Source organism: Saccopteryx bilineata, chromosome 1 (genome assembly GCF_036850765.1).
Source record: "Saccopteryx bilineata isolate mSacBil1 chromosome 1, mSacBil1_pri_phased_curated, whole genome shotgun sequence".
In the NCBI taxonomy this organism is placed as follows: domain Eukaryota; kingdom Metazoa; phylum Chordata; class Mammalia; order Chiroptera; family Emballonuridae; genus Saccopteryx; species Saccopteryx bilineata.
Window position 1 is genome coordinate 136,747,545 of NC_089490.1, and position 24,244 is coordinate 136,771,788.

A 24,244-nucleotide genomic window follows, 5' to 3' on the forward strand; every position below is an offset into this window, starting at 1 on the left:
AAGTGGAGTCAAAACAGGCAACTAGCCATTCTCCACACAAAGCATGACAGACAGCAGAGGACAAGGGCATGGCTTCACGTTATACACCTGGTCCCCGGGATATGGGCTCTTGTCCAGGTCAGAGTTCTTACTTGGTGAATGGGTAAAATATTACTTGTTCTCTAAATATCACAGAGTCTATCTAAGGCTCAGCTGAAACACAGAGCCACGTCTGGGAAGACAAAATGTTAGGAGAAGCATATGGCGTCATCTTTATGTTTGACTGCGGCGGGTCCGGGCCTGTCAGACCACCTACAGTAAGATGCCTCGTGCTTACTGTCATCAGCAGGACTACTGCAGAGATGACCCCAAATCACACGAAACTTCTCCAGGGCCGTCGGCCAAATTTCACAAAGTCTAAACTTCCTCTAGTGCCCGTATTCCTCATGACATCATCACGAGGTTGAGCCTATTATTTTCCCCATTTCACATTATGAGAAAACAGAAGACACAGAGGTTAAGCAACTGGCCCAAGGTCACAGAACCTGCCGACGGTGGAGCTCGGACTTGAACCCAGGTCTCCAACCTGTGCTCGACTGCCTCTCCTAGCTTTAAGTCTTAGCTCTACTTCCCTATAGGAAAAGGACCTTCTTTCTCTGCCTTCCACTGACCTGGAGGGTCCCCCACTGTGCCCGCCATCTCCAGGAGACGGTGTCCTCCTGGGTGAGGAGCCCTGGCTCGCCATACCTCGGGAATGAGCTGGAAGAGGGCGTTGGAGGAAAGGGTGCCAATCGCCAGAGCTATGAAGTAGAGCAGCAGTCTCTTGTAAAAGGTCTTCTTCATGAAGGGCACCACGCTGGCCCCCGTGAGGGAGCAGAGGGAGATGATGGTCACGCAGAGGAGACCATATCCCCACACTGCCATCGGGGGAGAGCCAGCCATACCCAGGACAAGGAGAAGGGTGAGAGCCCCATGGTATGACAACCACCATTAGGGGGAAGAGGTGGTGGTGGGGGAATTGGGGAGGCAACAGGAGGTGTTGGAGGATATTAACAAAGGCAACAAAAAGAAAAAATCAGAGACAAGTAGGGAGGGAGAGAGAAATAGAAACTTTTGTTAGCGATTCAAGTCTAATGAAATTTCCTTTAATCAGTTCAGAAGAAATGAAGAGGAATTCCAGATGACCGTGGAACTCTGTGGCTCCTGCCTCCTTGCCTCTGGTGGCCTGGGATGCACCTGTCGGCTGGCGTGGCCAGCAGGGTGGGCGCTGCCTCAACGCACAGCCAAAGCGTGTGCAGGTCTATCCGGGTGCTGCCACGGCAGCCACTGGCCTCAAGGGCTCGCTCTCACAGGAGACGAGAGCTGCCGGAAAGGGGCTGACACCATGCTGCTGTGTTTGTTTTCTGCATCGGACCCACACCCGCAGGCACCTGTGCCAACACCTGGCCCCGGTCTGCTGTGTGCCAGACACAACAAAGCACAGGGCAGCGCGGCGGGCACGAGGAGGCCCGAGGCCCCAGGAATCCAGATCCTTAACTTCTCAAGGGCTATTTTTTGTCTGTTTATCTGCATTTGCTTTGAAAGGGCCCCGGTGTTGAGGACAGAGTTCCAAGGTCACCCCGCACAGTAAGCGTTTCCTCTGCCATTTCCTGGTGTCACACACTCTGGCCTGGGCAAGACCCAGCGAGGGGGAGGCCCTCCTAGTGAGCCACAGGGCCGGAGTGTGAGCAATTCCTGCGTCTCCATTCAACAGGCAACAAGACGTTTCATTTAACTTCATCACAAAAAAATTAACAAAGTTGACTTCTGGAGCTGAAAAATAGAGCCCAAGATGAGGCCTTCCCCAGGAAGCGCTTGCTTGACTCATGGGGAACTCTGAGACAACACCGAGACGGTTGATTTAAACCAGATCTCCTACAGCTCAGAGGAAAAGACAAGGCCTGGCAGCACACTCGGTGCTGCTGCCAGCTGAGGGTTCTGCCTGGGAAAGGCAGGGCGGCGGCTGACACGGGTTCTTTATGAAACGTGGCTGCCACCATCCCCAAAGGAGATCCCCACGTAATCCCCTCCCCTGCCCACACCCGCCTGAGCTGGCAAGGGGACAGACTGTCAACTTGGGTCTTATTCTTTTCAGCTCCTCAGTGGTCATAATTAAAGAACAAAATTAACAAACATTTCCAAACAGTCGAGTCAGGGCACCAGGAAGTCAGTCCTAGCAGGTGAAAGTCAAGGTGCAAGGCAAGAGGGTGGCATGCCCATTCCCTCTATCTTGTCACTGTCATCTTGTCTGTTTCAGTGGAATGTTTTTGTTGTATGTTGGGCTCTCTCCTATGAATTATGGCAGGCTTTAAAAAAAAAAAGGACTGTTCACCTTTTAGGCCAATTCCACTTATCATCTGGTAACCTCTTTTCCTTCTGCCTCATTCCAGATGGACAATCTCTTGGTGCCCCCCCCAGCACTGTGAGGGCTCTACTTAGAACAGAGGGGTGCAGAGTGCCAAGGGCATGGGAGACCACCACTGGCAGCTGTCCTTTTGAGCCCTGTAAACTAGGCTTCACAAAGGCACTGAGGCAGCGAGGTCAAGACCCCCAACAGGAGGGAAATGCTAAGAGCCTTGCACCTGACATCACCCGAGGAGGCCAGAAGGAAACCTGGGTGCCCAGGAATGAGAGGAGGCCCTTGAGATCCAGAGTCAGAAGTCATTTGTGTCCCAAGACGAAGGAAAAGTTGTTAGGTGGCAGCTGTCAGGTGCCTTAGCACAGGGTGGGGACAGGAAGTCGGCTGGGGGAGGCTTATGGCGCCTGGGGACAGGACGTGTGGGTTCTGGTCTACTGCACCTCTGGGATGAGCTGGAAGAGCGCGTTAGAGAGCAGCGTTCCAATGGACAGCGCGATGAAGTAAGTCAGCACACGGCTGAAAAATGCTTTCTCCATGCACGGCAGGACGAGGGCTCCCAGGAGAGAGGCCAGGTTAATCAAGGACACGCTGAGGAACCCAAAGCCCCACACTGCGGAGGAACAAGAACAGACGGGGCCTTCATTACTGAGGTCGGCACTCCTGCTGCTGGGTGGCCCCCTCTACATCCGGCTGTGACCTGGGCACAGTTATCTGCCAACCCATCCGTCAGTATCTGTGTGTCCATCTCTTGCGGGGTGCTTGGGAGAAGCCTAAAATACAGCAAAGCTGCTGTCCAGAAGAAGCTCACCTTTCAGATGGAGGCCGGTAAAACAAGGAAGGTTAAGAGTTAATTAAAGAATGGCAGCAGGAAGCAATGAGGCACAGCACAGGCCGCCTGTGCTGGGCAGCGCCAACCAACATGGCAACGTGTAGAAGGGCTCTATGGGCCTGAGGGAGTCATGTCACTCACAGACCCTGGTGGGTAAAACTGAGGCTGGAGCAGAGATACCGGGCAGAGCAGGGGAGGAGGATGAGGTGGGCTGATGACAGACCCTGTAAGATCTTAAACGCTAAACTGAAAACCCAAGGCACTGGCCTCCTTGTAGTCTCATGGAAAGAAAAGTGGCCATAAAAAGCAATCCGCACTTGGGCTGGTCCAAGAGCCCAACAGTGAACATTCACCAGCCACACTGCCCTGTCTGAGAACACGCTACACCAGTCTCGAAAGTGCCAAGGTAGCAGTGTAACGGTCACTCTGACAGTCGCCCCTCCTGACGCTGACAACCTGGCCCTCCAGTTGAACACTGAGTGAGCAGCACTGTTGACAGCAGAGGCCCAGTGAAGACCAGCATGGGGCCCACTCACCTTCCAGTGGGCTTGGCCGCCCCTCCTCTGTCTGCTCGTTCTCCTCGTTCTCCTGGTTCTCGGAGAAGCAAGCCCGGGAATCCAGCTGCTGCAGGATGGTGGGGCAGAAGCTCTGGAACTCACTCTTCCCGATCCGGGACTGGTTGCTGAAGTTGTGGGCAGCAAAGAGGGCTCTGGAACTGAAGCACTACAACAAAGGTGAGGGGCAGAAAGCCTCTTAGAGCCAAAAAGTAGGCCTTGCCTTAGGCGGTGACTGACAGCCTTCCAAGAGGAAAAAAAAAAAAGATGGAATTGTCCATACACCGGTGAGTTGGTCAGACTAATAATCTCCAGGGTAAGCACAAGGTAGTTCTTCCACTTGAAAACTAATCATTACCTTAGAGAGCAGCTACCGGGCTTGTACACACCTGATGTACATCTGCAAATGGCTGCCCAGAGGTTCTGAGCACAACTGAACTCCAATCATGACCAATATGTGATTTCTAGTTTCTAGAAAACATGATGCTATTTGCACAGCTGACAACACAGCTTCCACCAGACAGCAAATCTGGCTGCACCTCACAATAACCCAGGGAGCTACTGCATTAAAATGCAGATTCGAGAAACTTCTTCAGAGCTACTGAGCACTGGCATCTACGAAGCACATACAAGCCGGCCAGTGGACATGACCGCTTGGTCCTGTTGGGAGGCAGCAGGGGAGATTCTCACACCGTTCCTGTGAGACATGGCCATTTTCCTCCTAATTACTATACACATCAGTCTTTACCTGAGTTTGGAAGTACGTGGGTCTCTCTCTAGAGTCAGCCTTTTGGGTGTGCGGCCAAGGCAGTTTCTGAGCCTTCCAAGCTGAGGATCCTGCTAACTCTGAGACGCTGCTGTCGTGCTGGGAAGACTCTGGGTCAGGATGCATGACCCCTCGGGCAGCCGCCTCACCAGTCAGACACTCACCACACTCCTGTGGTTCTGCATCCAGGCCACATGGACCACCTTGATCTCCCCAAACGCCACTCTCCTTCAAGTTGAACCTCCAGGATACTGTACCCACAAACTTTCCTAGACTATTCTAGCACACACTCACCTTCTGATCTCATTTCTGAATCCTACAACGACTGTCCAACCGACATTTAATGCTTCTTGTTAATGTCAGCTAACTGTTCTTGGTTGGCTGGGCTCCCCATCTTGACAGCAAACCCCCTGAACATGACTCATTTTTCTCCATTTCTCACAATACTCAGCACAGGAAATAATGTAGAGGTATAAAACCACGTTAACTGACTCATCCTGGCTGCCTCAAATAGCCTTAGATTCAGATTAGACAAGATGATATGGGAGAAAGAACAGAGAACCAGGAGCTGGAAGACCTGGGACTCAGTCCTGGTCCTTCCAGCATCTCACTATGGACCTCAGTGCTCTGTCCCATAGAATGAAGATTTTCCACCTGCACCTAGAAGTGCTGTGAGGCTCACCTGGGAGAGAGGACAAAGGGTTCTGTAATCTACAGACCATATTACAAGTACTAGCTGTCCCGGGAGCTCTAGCTTGCCAACAGTTCCTGGGGACCCCAGTGCAGCTGCAAGGAAGAGTCTGGAGGGCTGAGAACCCCCACTTCCAGTCTACCCTTTGGTAATGGCTTCAAACTGCCCAAGCAGGAGGGCAAGCCGCACTGCTAGAGATGCAGACTTGCTGACTTAGACAACAAGGGGAGAAGAGCACCCTCTCCACTCTTTTATTGAGGCTTGTTTGCCTCGATCAACTCAGCTCTCACGCCCGACAGGACTGTGAACCCTGAGAGCAGAGTGCTGAGCAGAGCTGGGAGCCTTACCGTGGACAGGTTCCTCTGTCCCTGCAGGGGCTGGCTGACATTATCCTGGCCCACTCCCACATCCAGGTGGTTGAGCAGGGCCTTCAGCTGCTGCAGGGTGAGGCTGTCGCCCTCCCCGTAGTGATGCATGAGGTCTTGCAAGAAAGAGGCTGCACTGATGACTGGCATCCCCGTGGATCCAGCACGAGTCTCAGGAGCGGCTGTCCACAGGCTGAGCAGGGTCAGCAGGAAGCAGCCAGGGAAGGCTGGGTGCAGCGGCTTCATGGTGATGAACAAGCCTGCAGGAACTGAAAGCCAGATGAGGGTGAGGCTTAGAAAACCCACCTCCTTCCCACTCTCCATCTGCCTGCACCAGGCCCACCAGTCACTCTCCAAACAGTACAGGTCTCTCCTCAGACTCTGAATCCAGTCAGGATCAAAGCTGACTCTTCATCTCTTCTCTAATGCCTCTGCCTAGCTTTCCAGAAAAATCCTTCTTTTGCAAGTAGAGCATAAAATAAATAAAATAAAATAGCAAATGCAACCAGTCTGACTAAAAAAAGTATAAAACTGGCCCTGGCTTGGTAGCTCAGTTGGTTAGAGCATCATCCCAACATGTTGAGGTTGCCAGTTCAATCCCTGGTCAGGGCACGTGCAAGAATCAACCAATGGCCTGACCAGGCAGTGGCGCAGTGGATAGAGTGTCAGACTGGGATGCAGAAGACCCAGGTTCGAGACCCTGAGGTTGCCAGCTTGAGCATGGGCTCATCTGGTTTGAGCAAAAATTCACCAGCTTGGACCCAAGGTCACTGGCTCGAGCAAGGGGTTACTTGGTCTGCTGAAGGCCCGCGGCCAAGGCACATATGAGAAAGCAATCAATGAACAACTAAGGTGTCGCAATGCGCAACGAAAAAACTAATGATTGATGCTTCTCATCTCTCCGTTCCTGTCTGTCTGTCCCTGTCTATCCCTCACTCTGACACTCTCTCTGTCTCTGTAAAAAAAATAAAAATAAATAAATTAAAAAAAAAAAAGAACCAACCAATGATGGCATGAAGAAGTGGAACAACAAATCAATGTTGCTCTCTCTTAAATAAATAAATAAATAAATACTTTAAAATGATAAAAAAGTAAAAAACTGGTGTTTTTTAAAAAAGTCCTTATCTTTTGGAGATACTAAAATAATCATAGATTACATAATAAATGGGCTTTGCGTCAAATAACCAAGGAGGGGTATTTGCACGGAGCACAGACGGGACAAGATTGGACACGAGCTGGTCATGGTTGAAACTGAGCAATGGCAATTCATTAAACTATTATTCTATCTACTTTTGTATATGTATAAAATTCTCCAAAATAAAGATCTAAAAAAATTAATACTACAACTAAAAAAACCAGACTAGGAAAATTATATACCATCAAACATGACAAAGGTTTGTTTCTATCCTGTCTAAATTATGGGACAAATATGGAAAATACTTAGTCTTTTTGGTTTGTTATGAATACAGAAGAGATGAATGATGCTATTTATCAAACCCGCAAAACCAGATTAAAAAAAAAAAAAAGGACATAAGCCTAACCAGGCAGTGGCAAAGTGGATAGAGCGTTGGCCTGGGATGCTGAAGACCCAGGTTTGAAACCCTGAGATCATCGGCTTGAGTGCAGGGTGTTGCTGGCTTAAGTCTGGAATCATAGACATGACCCCATGGTCACTGGCTTTAGCCCAAAGGTCACTGGCTTGAGTAACGGGTCACTGACTCGGCTGGAGCCTCCACCCAGGTCAAGGCACATATGAGAAAGCAATCACTGAACAACAAAGGTGGCGCAACAAAGAATTAATGCTTCTCATCTCTGTCCCTTCCTGTTTGTCCTTATCTCTGTCTGTCTCTGTCACACACACACAAAAGAAGATGGTAGGGCTAATGATTTTTCTTTTACTAATCATTCCTCGTAGTACAGTTATAATTTGCCATGTGAAATAAACATCAGGAAGGAAAAACAAGCCTATTTAATCCAGACCCAGGACGCAGGCACTGCAGGTGTTTCCACACCTCTGCCAGCGCGAGCCTCGCAGTGGGGGCTCCACCTCTGGGCCTTCGCGTGTGTCAGAGGAGCTACACAGCAGAGTGGTTCCCAGCAGGCTTGTTTGCCCCCCGGCTCTGCCACTTACCAGCTGTGTGACCTCGAGCAAGGTATTAAACAGAATCAACACTCTAGAATCACGCAAAGCAGTAATGGCCTCCAGTGTCAGAAAGACCTAGCTCGAATTTCCCCAACGTTTGCACATTCAAAGTGACCTTGGCCAAATTACTTAGCTTCTCTCCACACCTCAGTTTTCTCATCTATAAATCTAGCAGCATTTATTGGGTTATAGTCAAGATTTAACATCAGGAGCGATGACATGCCAGGAGCCTGGACTGTAGAAGGCACTGATAAAATGTGGCTATTATTTTAAGGCTTGTAATTGGCAGAGTTCCTCTACGTTGACGACCTCTCAGCCCAGATAGTGAGCTGCTAATGGAATGAGCAGGAATACCTGTGTCTGACTTTATTTATTCCAGGCCTGTGACATTAACATCACACAAGTTCCAGGTCCCAAGCACACCTGGGACACTCCAGGCTGCACGGGGCACACACAGAACCCAGGGACATAAAACATCACTCTTTGTGGAATATATTGGGTTGGCAAGAAAGTAACTTCGGTTTTGTAGTGTGAAATAAAACTCATTTTTTTATACAAAAAATAAACTTTAATCAATTATATATTTTCCATTTTGTTCAATGACCTTTTGCCATCTTTCTTGCAGCTTTATGATTCTGCGCTCACAGAAATTTTGGTCCTTATCAGCAAAAAACTGAACCAAGTGCAATTTAAGGTCATCTTCATTTGTGAAAGTTTTACCAAAGAGTTTTGCAAACTTCAAAATAAATGGCAATCAGATGGTGCCAGGTCAGGGCTGTATGGGGGATGCGACATCACTTCCCAACCAAGCTCCAATAATTTCCCAAGAGTTACTAAAGATGTGTGAGGCTTTGTATTATCATGCTGGAACACAACCACAATTCCTTGGCAATTTGCCAATTCTGGCGTTTGTCTTTGATTGCTTCCTCCAGTTTCATTAGTTGTTGACAGTAAACATCTGAGTTGATCGTCTGGTTTCTTGGAAGCAGCTCAAAATACACACCGTTGTAGTCCCACCAAATTGACAGCATGACCTTTTTTTGATGCAACGCAGCTTTAGATGTGGTTTGTGCTGGTTCATCACACTAGCACCATGATCGTTTTCAAATGATGTTACTAGATGACCCATTTTTCATCACCAGTGGTGATTCTTTTTTTTTTAAAAAAAGGGTCGGTTTCATTGTGCTTGAGATGCCTATCGCAAATACTGAATGTGTTAACTGAAACTCTTTCAATTCATGTGGAACCCAAACATAGAGCTTATTAGTGAGTCCAAGACATTTTAAGTAATTTTCAATTGTTCTGTGTGATACATTTAACCTCTTTGCAATCTCTCGAACAGTTATATATTATCTTCAATTATGACTTGATTTGGTCATCATCAACTTCAGTAGGTCGACCAGAACATCGGTCATCTCTGAGTGAGAAATCTCTAGAACAGAATTTTTTAAACCAATTCTGACACGTGCGTTCTGTTATGCAATCAACACAATAAACTTCACATATCTTTTTGTGAGCCTCTGCAGTTTTCTTTCCTTTACGGAAATAAAAAAGTAGAATACGCTGAAATGTTTGTTTCTGTACTCCCATGTTAAAATTGACCCTAAACTAACAGCTACAAACAAAATTATGCACAACTTGCTTCTAAAGGAACCTAAAAGAAGTCCTTCAAGACAATTACAATGCTGTGACAATCGAAAATACCTTCTTGCCAACCCAATACTTTGATTTACACAAACGAACAGATTACACATCAGTAAAATCATGTTTTGTGAAAGTGTTACTTTGAGACTAACAACTCTCAAATCTCCACCAAGAACCAAAAGTTAAATTATGGTGCACAGGGTAGATCTTAGTCCAAAATCGCTAAATGTCATTGTACAAAGGAATCTGTTCTCTACCTGACCACACGCACCTAAGACCTGTGCTAGACTATCAGAATGAAGAGCTGCACGCATTTAGGAAAGGAGAGGCAGAGAGACGGCGGGGACAGCAGCTGGCGTTAAAGTGCGCACCTTGCAAAGCATTGATAGTCAAGATTCCTTTAAAAGACATCAGGCCCTGGCTGGTTAGAGCAGCAGCCCAGCCTGGAGATGTCCCGGGTTTGATTCCCAGCCAGGGCACATAGCAGAAGTGCCCAACTGCTTCTCCACTCCTCCCCCTCTTTCTTCTTTGTCTCTCTCTTCCCCTCCCACAGCCAAGGCTCCATTAGAGCAAAGTTGGCCCAGGAGGTTGAGGATGGCTCCATGGCCTCCACCTCAGGTGCTAGAGTGGCTCCGGTTACAACAGAGCAGGGATCGGGAACCTATGGCTCACGAGCCAGATGTGGCTCTTTTGATGGCTGCATCCGGCTTGCACACAAATCTTTAATTTAAAAAAATATTAAAAATATAAAACATTCTCATGTATTACAATCCATTCATTTCCTACCGCTCATGTTCATGGTTGCGGGTGGCTGGACCCAATCACAGCTGTCCTCCAGGACAACAACAAATTTTTACTGGATAATGCATAACATACACGGGTCATTGTGAGGTCAGGAAGTAAACTTCCCTCCTTTTAATCAAGTAGTCAGCTAGCTAACTGCAGAAACCCTTCTGACGAAGAAGATGGCTAAAAGAAAAAAAGATGAGGAGTATTGTACTTTTCAGCAGGAATAAACAGAGGAATTTGCCTTTGTGGAGAGAGCAGGTTCTGCAGTGTGTCTAATATGCAATGATAAAATTGCATCAATGAAACGGTCAAATATAAAGTGGCACTTCGACACACGCCATACTACATTTGTATCGAAATATCCAGCGGGGACAGCAGGAAGAAAGCATGTCAAGAGCTACTGTGCAGAGTGCAAGCTAGTCAGCAGCAACTCCGTGTTTGGACCCAACAAGGTGACTGGAATTCGGCTAGCCTTGCTGGTGCTTTAGCAATTGTGAGAAACGGAAAGCCATTCACAGATGGGGAGTATGCCAAAACATTCATGCTTGATGTTGCCAATGAACTTTTTGACGACTTTTCGGATAAAGACAAGATTATCAAATGAATAAAAGACATTCCTCTGTTGGCAAGAACTGTTCACAATCGTACCATCATGATGGCAAATCAAATTGAGGCAACACAAGTGAAGGTCATAAATGCAGCACCATTCTTTTCTCTCGCTTTGGATGAGTCAACAGACGTAAGCCATTTATCCCAGTTCAGCATGATTGCAAGGTATGCTGTCGGTGACACACCACGTGAGGAAAGTCTTGCTGTTTTGCTTATGAAAGAGACAACGAGAGGGGAGGATTTATTCAAGTCTTTCACTGAGTTTGCTAAAGAAAAAAAATCTACTGATGGATAAACTTTTTTCAGTGTGTACTGATGGTGCTCTGTGCCTGGTGGGGAAAAACAGAGTTAGCTAACACTGAGTGGTTCCTGAAGTTCAACTATCTCGTGGACATGACTGAACATCTGAATCAGCTCAATGTGAAAATGCAAGGCGTTGGAAATACAATCTTATCTCTTCAACAAGCAGTGTTTGCATTTGAAAACAAGCTGGAACTCTTCATTCAGGACATTGAAACAGGTCGTTTACTACACTTTAAAAAACTGGGAGAGTTTAAAGATGCATGCACAGCAAGTGACCCTGCTCAACATCTCGATCTCCAGCAGCTACCAGGCTTCATATCTAATCTCGCAGTCATTCAAAGCGCGCTTTGGAGAATTTCGTGAATGCACTCGTCTTTTTAAGTTCATCACCCATCCACACGAATGTGCAGTGGACAACGGCAACCTGAGTTACATCCCCGGTGTCTCCGTCAGAGATTTTGAGCTACAAACTGCTGACCTGAAGGCCTCAGACATGTGGGTGAATAAGTTCAAGTCACTGAATGGAGATTTGGAAAGACTTGCACGACAGCAAGCAGAGTTAGCGAGCAACCACAAGTGGGGAAAAATGAAATAACTTCAACCCGCGGACCAGCTGATTGTCAAAACTTAGAACGTGCTTCCCATCACATACCACACACTGCAGCATGAGAGTATTGCTGTACTGACAATGTTTGGCTCTATGTATGCATGTGAGCAGTCTTTCTCACATCTAAAGAATGTTAAGACCAACCTATAATCATGTTTAAAGGATGGAAGTCTCAACGCCTGCATGAAGCTTAACCTCACCACGTATCAACCAGACTACAAAGCCATCAGCGAAACCATGCAGCACCAGAAGTCGCATTAATGGTAAGAAGTACTTTATTCATCATTGGTTAGGAACAGCATAACAACGTTATTAAAAAGAATTCAGAGATTTATTGTACTTTAAAAGTGTTGGTCTGACATAAAATGCACATTTACTTGTATTTAATGTTAAACATATTGTATATATGGCTCTCACGGAATTACATTTTAAAATATGTGGCATTCATGGCTCTCTCAGCCCAAAAGGTTCCAGAGCCCTGCAATAGAGCAACGCCCCAGATAGGCAGAGCATCTCCCCCTAGTGGGCATGCCCCGTGGATCCCGGTCGGGCACATGCAGATGTCTGTTTCTCTGCCTCCCTGCTTCTCACTTCAGAAAAATACCAAAAAAGAAAAAGAGACCTCAGGACACTTATCTACAGTTACTAAATGAGGAGACTGGGGCTCAGAGATTAGGAAACATAATCCATAGCCAGCAAGTAGAGCAATAAAGCCAGGAACTGAATTTTTCATGAAAGGAAGCCAGGTCTGAATGTCACTAAAGCCAGGGCACTTTTAACCACTGTCCCTGCTGGGTGCAAACACAAGGGACACGCTCTAGGTCCCGTTTAGATTCACAAGCTCCTGCATGCCTCTGGGCAAATGTCCCCAGCCTCCTTCAGCCCCAGTAAGCACTCGTGGGGAACACTGTACGCCTTCATGGCTGGGCTGTGTGGTAGGGTTCCTCTTGCAGAATCACTTCAACAAAAACAACAGTTCCAACTTCTGCTGTATTTCTCAAATTTATCTGCAGCAACCTCAAATCAGCAGGAAAAAAACACTTCAAGTATGCACTTCAGCTTTTCATGGACGGGTATTCATGTCAAGGTCAGCACTTCTTAAGTATCTGCTGCCTGGAGTGGTCAGCGAGCAGAGCCTTCCTGCCTGGCCAAAGTGCTGACCCCCCCCCCCCCCCGAGTCTAAGAACAATGGGAGAGCAGTGAAAAATCCTGGTCGAGGGACCTGGGAGTTGCTAAGGATACTTCAAATCCAAGTGACCCTGGACTTCTGGCAGACACAGAAGGGGAGCTTTCTACTGCAATGCAGATTTTTCTTCCCTTTAACTACAAGTTAATTTTAGGAAAACCATTTATAAAAAAATACTCTATAGAGGAAAGCACATACTCACAGCAGCTGGATGGTGAGGTTGGCGAGTCCTCACTGCAAGGGCCCAGCTACAGGAGGAAGCCAGTTCCAGTAATGGAAATGGGCAGGGCCCAGGCGAGCCACTCATGTCCACCCAAGGAGCTGATCCCACTGCGCTCAAGGACACCTACTAGGAGCAGTAAGAGGAGTTGGGGCAAAACAAGTAGGAGGGACAAAGGCCTGGGTGTGCTGTTGGCTCAGAGGACAAGGCTCTCTCACTGAAGAGAAGATGGAGTCTGTCCACTCCTTTGCTCACTTGGTGTGGCTTCAAAGAAGTAAATTATTTCAGTGCCTTAGCTCTGTCTCCAAGGCGCCAGATCCAACCCGTCCCGGGGTGGGAATGAAAGACCAACCCCCTCTGGAACTTCAGAAGTTTCCTTACCATCCTGGAGGCGTCTAAGTCAGAACTGCGCCTCCCTGTCACACTCCTTCACCTGGTCCAGAGTGTCTCCCTAGAAGCAGCACTCTGTCCTGTGAACACACTTGACTGCTGGACTTACCATGTTGCATTTTTTCTATGCCCACCTCCCCTCTCAGGGAGGAGCAAACACCTATCTTTGGGATGACAAAGCAGTGACATTCCATGACGCTTAGTCCAAAGGTTGGACATTGATGTGAGTAGAAGAGGCAACAGAGACTCATGGGGCCCAGAAACTGCTGGGCCCCCAAACCTCCATGCCCTTCCCTGACCACTGGCTGACCAGGAAGCCCACCATTCTCACTCAGATTCCTCGGGGCCCAGCAATGACATGTGGAACATAAGATCAAATGCTCCAAAGACAAACTTGGCTAAGGCATAACTGTTTCCAAGGCCAAGTGGTACACCACAGAAAATGGGTAAGACGTGTGTCTGAAACCCTACCCGCTTACGTTGATTCTCTGCCCCCTCTAAGTATGGGCTATGTGGGAGCACCATAAATGACAAGGCAGGAACTCCTCAGCTGGGGCCTTGGCTGGCTGTGGTGGCAATCTGCACAAATGCAGTCTGAGTTGGGTTTTTATATAGCACTTTATTTAAAACTGAGAAAAGGCTGATTGCCACACCAAAGAATGACTCTGGGTTGGAGGGGCAGACATGGAGGTACAGAGAGCAGCATGGGCGGGGGCGTTGCAGGAATAGGAATGCTGGCTCCACCCCTGACGGCCTCAGCACATCATCATGACCATTCCCCTCGCCTGAAATCCAGTGTAAAAAGAGGTGTTCTTTCATATTCCTCTGGGGACGGACAGCAGGTGTCTCTGAGGCACCTGCGGCCTCAGCACATCCTCCAGGGGTGGGAGCCCTGACACTCCAACTGAGTATAAGACAGCTTCCACTCTGCTGGGCTTCTCTCCGGTTGACAGCTCCTCTCTACAGAAGACCTTTGGGTAGACTAGTCTTTTTCCACTCCCTGAGAAGGCTGAGAGTTGTCAACCTAACAAGACTATCTTCCCAGTGGACATTCCCAAAGGTAACAAAGTCAGGCCTCGGGGTGCAGGTGGAGGTTCTAAAGAATCAAAACCCCCACGTCTGCCTGACCTGCGGTGGCGCAATGGGTAAAAGCGTTGACCTGGAACACTGAGGTTGCTGGTTCAAAACCCCGGGCTTGCCTGGTCAAGGCACGTATGGGAGTTGATGCTTCCTGCTCCTCCCCCTTCCTGCTCCTCCCCCTTCTCTCTCTCAGCTTCTCTCTCTGTCCCCCCTCTCTAAAATGAATAAATAAAATCTTAAAAAAACAAAACCCATGTCTGTCTTTGGTAAAGTGGGTGCTACTCACTAGGGTGGCACCAACTTTGGCAACAGAAGGACGATGGACTTCGTGTGAGAAGTCCAATTTGCAGTGACTCCAGGCAACTCACTGATCTCACCAGATCTGTTTGCTCAGCTTGGAAAGAGGTAAACAAATCAGCAGTTTTATGAATATCGAGAAAAATAAAGTGTATTGAAACACTATATAAAAATAAAAATTTTAGCCTGACCTGTGGTGGCACAGTGGATAAAGCGTAGGCCTGGAGTGCTGAGGTTGCCGGTTCGAAGCCCTGGGCTTGCCTGGTCAAGGCACATATGGGGGCTGAAGCTTCCTGCTCCTCCCCTCCTTCTTTCTCTCTCTCTCTCTCTCCTCTAAAATGAATAAATAAATAAATAAATAACTTAAAAAAAAATCAAATGCTTTAAAAATAAAAAAAAATAAAATAAAAATTTTAGTTAAGATGGAGAACTAGGCCCTGGCCGGTTGGCTCAGTGGTAGAGCGTCGGCCTGGCGTGCAGAAGTCCCGGGTTCAATTCCCGGCCAGGGCACACAGGAGAAGCGCCCATCTGCTTCTCCACCCCTCCCCTTCTCCTTCCTCTCTGTCTCTCTCTTCCCCTCCCACAGCAGGGCTCCATTGGAGCAAAGATGGCCTAGGCGCTGGGGATGGCTCCTTGGTCTCTGCGCTAAAGTGGCTCTGGTCGCAACAAAGTGACACCCCGGAGGGGCAGAGCATCGCCCCCTGGTGGGCAGAGCGTCGCCCCCTGGTGGGCGTGCCGGGTGGATCCCGGTCGGGCGCATGCGGGAGTCTGTCTGTCTGTCTCTCCCCGTTTCCAGCTTCAGAAAAATACAAAAAAAAAATACAAAAAAAAAAAAAGTTTTCTTCCTCTGAGAATTAACATTTGAGTAAAAAAATAGTATTAAGCAAGCAAGCAAAAGTCACCAAGAACAGCCTGACCAGGTGGTGGCACAGTGGATAGAGCATCAGACTGGGATGAGGAGGACCCAGGTTCGAGACCCCGAGGTCACCGGCTTGAGTGCGGGCTCATCTGGCTTGAGCAAAAAGCTCACCAGCTTGGACCCAAGGTCGCTGGCTCAAGCAAGGGGTTGCTCCATCTGCTGAAAGCCCGCGGTCAAGGCACATATGAGAAAGCAATAATGAACAACTAAGGTGTTGCAACGAAAAACTGATGATTGATGCCTCTCATCTCTCTCCGTTCCTGTTTGTCCCTGTCTATCCCTCTCTCTGGCTCTCTCTCTCTGTCCTTGTTAAAAAAAAAAAAAAAAAAAAGTCACCAAGAACAGACAAACAAGGAGATGGGCAAACTCTGACATAATAACTTCAAAACCACAGGCAAGGAAGGAATGCAAGAGGCAGGAGGCACCCTGTGCATGGCTCACCTCCCAGCCCTGGCCCAGGCCTAACAGCCAGAGATGGAAACAGAACCTGGAGAATCCTCACTAACCTCCCCCACATCCGGAGAGTGGCAAATCGCCAATTATTTTTCTTCTTCAATATAGGAGTGATGGGGAAAGCCGCTGGGAAAAACCCATACACAGATGAAATTGAGGGAACAAGGGCTAACACTCTTTGAGGGAAGGCAGGCCTCTGAGGCCACATATTGAATTGGGAGAAATTACCCAATTCCAGCGAGCATTCCTCCCCCTCCAAAAGAAATGGAGCACACCCCCTAAACAAGGGGGCTGAGCCATGCCACAGGGGCTGTTACCAAACTCTCAGAATAGAAGCCTGTCTCCCCACCTCAACCCCAGTCACCGTTGATTCATGCCACCGGACATAGATTCAGGCCACACATCCCAGCTCTCAGCACTGCTGTGCTTGGGGAGAGGATTAATCTACCTCAATGTCAAGGGGAGAAAGTCATTGTATTATTTTAGAGCCAACAGAGCCAGAGAGCACTAACATAAACACGAAAAAAAATCAGCAGGTCAACCATACAAAAGACAAACATGTCAGCTGAAAGGAAGTCACACTCTCACACGGCAGAATAACTTCATCAGAAGGTAGATGCCGTAAAAGCTCAAAGACGAAGTTGGAAAGATGCAGGCTTACTAAAAACCAAGGCAAAACAAAAGATACATTGCTTAAGAACCAATAAATAAATTATAATGAACAGAACAAAATTGTCAGTAATTTAAAAATAACAATACTGACAAAGGAAGGTTTGAGATAACCAGTGAATGCAGTTGAAGACAAATTAAAGAAAATGCAGTCACATCTCTGAACAACAGACATATTTTCTGAGCAATGTGTCGTCGTGTGCACTTACACAAATATAGGTGCTATAGCTTACTGCTCTATAGGGGAGGAAAAATAATTTTCCCCTACCACTCTATGTTCTCGGCTGAGACAGCACTGTGACAAAAGACAGATGAACAGAAGAAAAACAAACTAAAGTTTATTAACATATATACTTCCTATATACATTGAGAGAGACCCAAATAAACTGAGAAACTCGTCAAAATGGTTGAAGCCACCAACTTACATACCATCTTCAGGTTAGGACAAAAGAAGATTTTAGGGATGGGGAAGGTCAGTTGTGGGAGGTTGCCAGGAAGAGCACAGCAACCCAGGGTAAAGTTATTAAGGCTGTTAAGCAGATTCAAGTCACTGCCTTCTCTGATAAGGCTTTCTAGAGACATGACCATCTCTCTCTTCCTGGTGCAGTGAGGGGACACCCTTACACACGACGGTTTCCCTTACAAATGGGAATGTCTTCTACAAAAGGCAACTTCTACCTGGTGTTCAGAGCTTCTCCCATACCTGCTCTTTCTTAAAATTAATCAGCCTGAAATAATCCTTATGCCAAAGAGACATATTTTGGGGTGAAAAATTCTATCCCCTTTAGCTCTTATGCTATAAACCTACACAACATGTAAATACATATTTTATTTAAAAATGTATTATATAATAAATATGTATTTTCCAATGGCTTTTGGCGACCCCTGTGTTTTGGTCGTTCGACCCCCGCCGGGGTCATGACCCACAGGTTGAGAACCACTGGTATAGAGGATATGTTTTAATATAATTAATAACTCAAGATTTCCCTGAAATGAAAGGGAAAAAGATTCTGAAGATTGAAATAATACATTTTATTAGCATAGTTAACAAATACTGATGCAGAATGCTCAACTCTGAGATAGTTCAGTTAAGCAACCTACTGACTGTAAGAGTTTTTTTAGGCATCTAAAGGAAATTTTTTTTGCACCAAAATATTTTATTACAAAAATTATTAAACATAGTAGACTTCTTTTAAGTGGCAGAAAATTCAGGCAGCCCTCATCTTCCCCACAGCAACATTCAGTATCAGGAGGAAAATGCTACAATGTGTATACAATTTTGAGAGAAGGAACAAATGAGCAACGGATATTATTCATCAAGTCCAATTGGCCTTAATTAAAAGAGAAGGGGGAGATGTGGTTGGAGTGCAGAGCACATTCCTAGCAGCTGTGGCTGATGCAATGCTGTGAGAATACTCCAGCTCCCAGAACCCTCCTGGGCATACCTAGGAAGGGAGCTCGCCCGCTTGAAGGAAGTGACTTAGCATCAACCACGCAGCTCCCTGATCTTTTCAGCCATTGGCTATAAAGGACACGCTGTAACATCCTATAGGCTGAACCTGTGTATATAAGCTAGCTTACTTCCTGAATAAAGTGGATCTGCGTCACGGAACCTGGTCCCCCGAGTCGGGTCTTTGCGTCTCCGTCGTCCTCACTCCCGGCAGGACTTGTCCACAACTGGCGCCCAACTTTGATCTGTCCTACAAATTTAATCAAGACAACAAGCAGAAATTCCCAAGCATGAATTCCCTTCCAATATGGGGAAAATGACATATAATGATATGTAGCTAATTAAGAGATATTTTTTAAAAGGAGCCCAGGAATGCAGAAGCCATGGTAAGATGACTAATGGCAAACAATAAACCCTTCAAATAAATAAAAAACAGAGGAACACTTTAGGAATGAAGGAGAAATATAAATGGTAAATGTAGCCTCTTAAATTCTTTTAAATAGGTATAACTAATGAGAGCAGAAATTGTAACAGCGTCTGTTCAGGTTTTCAATTTTATGTCAACATAATTCATATAACAACTATAATATAAAACAGGGAGAGTAAAAGGATCTATATGGTTGTAAGTCTTCCACATTTCACTTGAAGTGATGAAACATTAACTGTGCATAGTCTGTCAACAGTTCTGATTCTGTTAATTTCATCTTTTTTTCATGAGTCTAAAATCCTCTATTTGATATCTATGACAGCTTCCAAAACTTTCTCTGTATAGATGTAAACAGAGCTGACTCCATCTTTGTGTATCCCTTGATTTCACTTGAATTTCCATGTTCTGAACCTGACCTAACTAGCCTCAGCCAGCACCAAAGCCTCACAGTTAATGATTAGTTATGTCCTGTAAGCTTACACAATGTAACCAGAGTCCTGTCACCAAAAAGCCAGATGGCATAGCAGCTGAGATAAATACCAAACTCGGTGCTGGTGTCAATTGTAAACAATTATCCACCATAAGACCACCAGGAGGTATGGTTCCTTTGTCTTGTCAACCATTAGTAGTTCGGCTATACTATAAAACATTTACTGTAACGACTGTCTAGCAGCAGAGGTTATCTGTACAAACTATGGCAGTGGTTGTCAACCTGGTCCCTACTGCTCACTAGTGGGCATTCCAGCTTTCATGGTGGGCCGTAGCGGAGCAACCAAAGTATAAATAAAAAGATAGATTTAACTATAGTAAGTTGTTTTATAAAGATTTATTCTGCTGGCCCTGGCCGGTTGGCTCAGTGGTAGAGCGTCGGCCTGGCATGCAGGAGTCCCGGGTTCGATTCCCAGCCAGGGCACACAGGAGAAGCGCCCATCTGCTTCTCCACCCCTCCCCTTCTCCTTCCTCTGTCTCTCTCTTCCCCTCCTGCAGCCAAGGCTCCATTGGAGCAAAGTTGAGCCGGGTGCTAAGGATGGCTCTGTGGCCTCTGCCTCAGGCGCTAGAATGGTTCTGGATGCGGCAGAGGGATGCCCCAGATGGGCAGAGCATCGCCCCCTGGTGGGCATGCTGGGTGGATCCTGGTCGGGCGCATGCGGGAGTCTGTCTGACTGCCTCTCCATTTCCAACTTCAGAAAAATACAAAAAGATTTATTCTGCCAAACTTAGCGAAAATCCGACATCAAGTACTTGGTAAGTAATTATTATTATATGCTTTAACTTGCTGTAACTCTGATTTATAAATTTTATAAAGTAAAGTTACTTCCCTACTTTAAAAATCACCATTACTGTGGAACTGGTGGGCAGTTAGAAAATTTTACTACTAACAGAGATACAAAAGTAGGCGGTAGGTATAAAAAGGTTGACTACCGCCCTGGCCGGTTGGCTCAGTGGTAGAGCGTCGGCCTGGCGTGCAGAAGTCCCGGGTTCGATTCTCGGCCAGGGCACACAGGAGAAGCGCCCATCTGCTTCTCCACCCCTCCCCCTCTCCTTCCTCTCTGTCTCTCTCTTCCCCTCCCGCAGCTGAGGCTCCGTTGGAGCAAAGATGGCGCGGGCGCTGGGGATGGCTCCTTGGCCTCTGCCCCAGGCGCTAGAGTGGCTCTGGTCGCGACAGAGTGACGCCCCAGAGGGGCAGAGCGTCGCCCCCTGGTGGGCGTGCCGGGTGGATCCCGGTCGGGCACATGCGGGAGTCTGTCTGACTGTCTCTCCCCGTTTCCAGCTTCAGAAAAATAAAAAATTTAAAAATAAAAAATTAAAAAGGTTGACTACCCCTGAACTATGGGATCACCTTCCGCTCCAACCCAATCTTTCTGTAAGTAAGTTACTCTACACTAAATTATTATAATCAAAAGAAAGAGAGAGAGATATATATAAAAACAAATAACTATGGGGATTATGGTTATAGAGAAGAATAAAGAAGTTATAAAAATGAACAATTTAATAATATAATTAAAACAATCAAGAGATGAGAAGAAAGAAGATGAGAAAAAATGTGAAAACGGAAATGTCCTCATTTTTCATGGCAAAGAGTCAATCAAAACTTTGGGTGGAAAGCCCCAAAAGTCTAAATTCAGAATTGATTTCGAAAAACTGACACAGAGCTTTATCCAAATTCGTAAGAGTACTGTAATAGGGGAAACTTACATACAGGAGCACTGCAGCTGCTCTCTCCTGTGGTGGCTGGCCGGGTTGTATCCTCCCAGAACCAGGTCCCCTTTTTATAGGGGGTTAATAGCAAAACCATATGGTAGGTATCACGTAGACCAGAAAGAGCGATGCATTTCTAAGTTAAAGGTAACAGCAGGCAGTGCCGCACTCTGTACACTCATTAACCTCCCTCCTGGGACATGATGTTTGCCTTTGGGAGGCAGCCTTCTGGCTTTGGGGCAGTCGGCCCAGCGTGAGGTTTGCAGAGTCACAGAGAGGACTCACTGGGAGCACAGCCCTTCCCAGACGCCTCTGCGGCTGGAGCCACACTGCATCTCTGCAGTGAGTCCCCTACAAATACACAAATACTGTTTAAAATGGAAACAATTATAGATATGATTCACAAGGTTTTGGTTTTTTTTTTACAGAGACAGAGAGAGTCAGAGAGTGATAGACAGGAACACAGAGAGATGAAAGAAGCATCAATCATCAGTTTTTCGTTGTGACACCTTAGTTGTTCATTGATTGCTTTCTCATATGTGCCTTGACCGTGGGCCTTCAGCAGACCGAGTAACCCCTTGCTTGAGCCAGCGACCTTGGGTCCAAGCTGGTGAACTCTGCTCAAACCAGATGAGCCTGCGTTCAAGCTGGCAACCTCGGGCTCTCGAACATGGGTCCTCTACATCCCAGTCTGACACTCTATCCACTGTGCCACTGCCTGGTCAGGCCACAAGGTCTTATTTTTTTAACCTTAGTGGGCGCCTCCCCCCTCCCTCAAGGCACATAAGGGAAATGAGAAAGCAGTCAATGAATTAAAGATACTAAGGAGCCGCAATGAAGAACTGATGCTTTTCATCTCTCTCCCTTCCTGTCTGTCCCTATCTGTCCTGCTCTGTCTCTCTGTCACAAATAAATAGATAAAGCTTAACAATTCCTTTAGTTTTTAATTTTGCTATGTTCTTGTTTGTTTTTAATTTTTATTTATTGATTTCAGCAAGAGAAGGAGAGAGACAGGAACATCAAGCTGTTCCTGTATGTGCCCTGACCAGGAATCAAATCAACAACCTCTGTGCTTCAGAATGATATTCTAACCAACCAAGCTATCCAGCCAGGGCATTGTTATGGTTTCTATATCTACCTCTCTTGTTTCCTGTGGGTATGCCTGAAAGATTTTCTGTAATAATGTTCACCTAATATTAGTGATGACTATTTCTGAGTGGTGGGATTTTGGAGTGTTTGGTTACTTATTTTCTTTATTTCAACTCATTGATGTATCCCAATAGGTGGTGGGGGTCCAGCAATATAAGAAAACGTGGTTGATTATTTTTATAAGGAGTCAGGGAGAATTTTCTAAATCTGGTGATCCTAGAAGCAATAAAAGCAATAATTAATACAGTTAAAAACAAAAACTGCCACGTGTTCTACAAATAATTAGCATTTTCCCCGTACTGCTGGTCAACCTAAGATACAGTCATTGGTGCAAGTCCCAGCAGACTCAGTAAGAATCCAGTAGTCTCACAGCTTGGTACCCAAGTCAGTATCGCCTGATAGGCTCTTCGGAGCTCAAAAGGTTTTCCAAAAAACTACCCTGCCTGTGGATGTCCCCACCCACCTAATGACCACGGTCAGGAGGCCACTCTCCTCTCAGACAGGCTGAAAACCCCTCCCACACCCAGCACAAATATTACAGTTTATAAGGCAGGCCAAGTGGCCCAGGACTCAGTGGGCCCTTTCTTCTCCTGCCCACTTTGGCCTCCCACCTAACTGCTCTCCAGCTTACCCTAAAAGGAGGTGTTTTCTTCCCGATCCCACTCCCAGAACCTCACCTTAAGCTCTGGCCCAGCCAATGGACCACCCAGGGTGGGAGATTTCAGCAGACAGTTACAGAAGGGCTGCCAGGGAGTAAGAGTGGCGGTACCCAGAGGCAGCAGCCTAATTGCTCTCCTCATGAAACCTCACACTGCTGCAAGGGATGGTGAGAAAAACACACACACATCCACAAAACAGTGATGACCTAGAAGCCGGAGACAAAATTAGAACCAGTGGCCTGCTGCTCACTGACCAATATTTACTGAGCCCCCCGCTGCATGTATCAGTGCCTGGGAGAGGGGCTGGGAAGGGCAGAGACTGGTGTCAGCCCGCCGCAGCCAGCAGACAGCAGGGATGGTTGATTCAGCCACATGCTGAGCCCCACTTTCAGGACCGCATGGTAGGGCAGAGAAGGAGTGCATCTGCCTGGCTCCACCGTTCTAGCAGGGCCCTGGGCTTGACAAAGCGAAGTCTTCTAAAACTGACTGAGTCGACAGCCCAGTGAGCAGGAGCCAGCCAGGGCCACCCCAGCCAGGGCCCTCCCCGCCACCAGAAGCATGGCAAGAGTCACTGCTATTCTCATCATTCATCCGTCAACATTTCCCAGACACTCGATTGCAAAATTCTGACCTGTTGTCCCTCCAAGTCCACTCCTGTTTGTCAGGCCACCGGGCCCGGCACGTGAATTAGGAAGCATGGTACTATGTATATCCACCACTTATATCACCTACTCAAAGCAAAATTCCCTGACTCGTTATTCAGGATCAACTAAATTAGTAAAATGTATGGTCTAATGCCTAAATGATCAGACTGAACGACAAGCCAAGCAGCCCTGGGTTCAAATGGGGGCCTGCCACTAACTTCCATATGTCCCTGGCACAATTACACTATGAAACGTCCAACCTCAGAGGGGGACTCTAATAAATGAGAAAGCTTAAAGGTCAGAATTCAGTGTACATATTAGGTCTGTTCCTTCTGTTCCCTGTCTTCCAAGTTCTCAAGCCCCTCACCTAGAACTGCCTGTTCTCAGTGGCAGCTCAGTTCTTTTTTCTTCGAGGAAGCTTCTTGGACCACTCTCTGAGCACTCTTCTCCAGCCACTCTGGACTCCTAATTATCTGCTCTCCCACAGTGCCCCTCCAATAGACTTTTGTTCTTTGAAAGCAAAGAGGGCCCTCTCCTTACTATTCCCATTACACAGGGAGGAGAAGCAGAGGATTTCTGCTGGAAGATGGGAAGCCCAACCTGTCTTATAACTGATGTCTATCTGAATGGTTTCTAGGGCTTGATGAAGAATAGGGGCTCAGTGCCTCCTCCTACAGGCAGTCTAACTTTCCAGGGCCCACAGACCAAGTTTAACCCTGAAGTCAACTACTCTGACCCTTACTACTCTCTTCTGCCCTAAACAACCTCCCTTTCTTTGACTTCATTTCTTTGATTTATACTTATTGAACTAAAAGCCTACTATAC

General features: G+C 46.9%; 1 protein-coding gene across 6 annotated transcripts in view; it reads right to left on the minus strand.

The window, feature by feature from the left end:
* SLC39A14 (solute carrier family 39 member 14) overlaps positions 1–24,244 on the minus strand; it is a 54,298-nt gene that overhangs the window by 8,505 nt on the left and 21,549 nt on the right. For 4 of the 6 annotated variants that reach the window (XM_066267606.1, XM_066267614.1, XM_066267595.1 and 1 more), the window contains 3 exons: positions 5,565–5,851; positions 3,743–3,929; positions 2,818–2,987 (listed from right to left, as the gene is read on the minus strand). In XM_066267606.1, coding sequence (XP_066123703.1) covers positions 2,818–2,987; positions 3,743–3,929; positions 5,565–5,828 — 621 coding nt within the window. In that variant the 5' untranslated portion in view covers positions 5,829–5,851. Of the gene's footprint in view, positions 1–726; positions 897–2,817; positions 2,988–3,742; positions 3,930–5,564; positions 5,852–18,472; positions 18,592–24,244 lie in introns of those variants that run through there. The other 2 variants (XM_066267636.1, XM_066267599.1) reach the window with 2 other exon arrangements.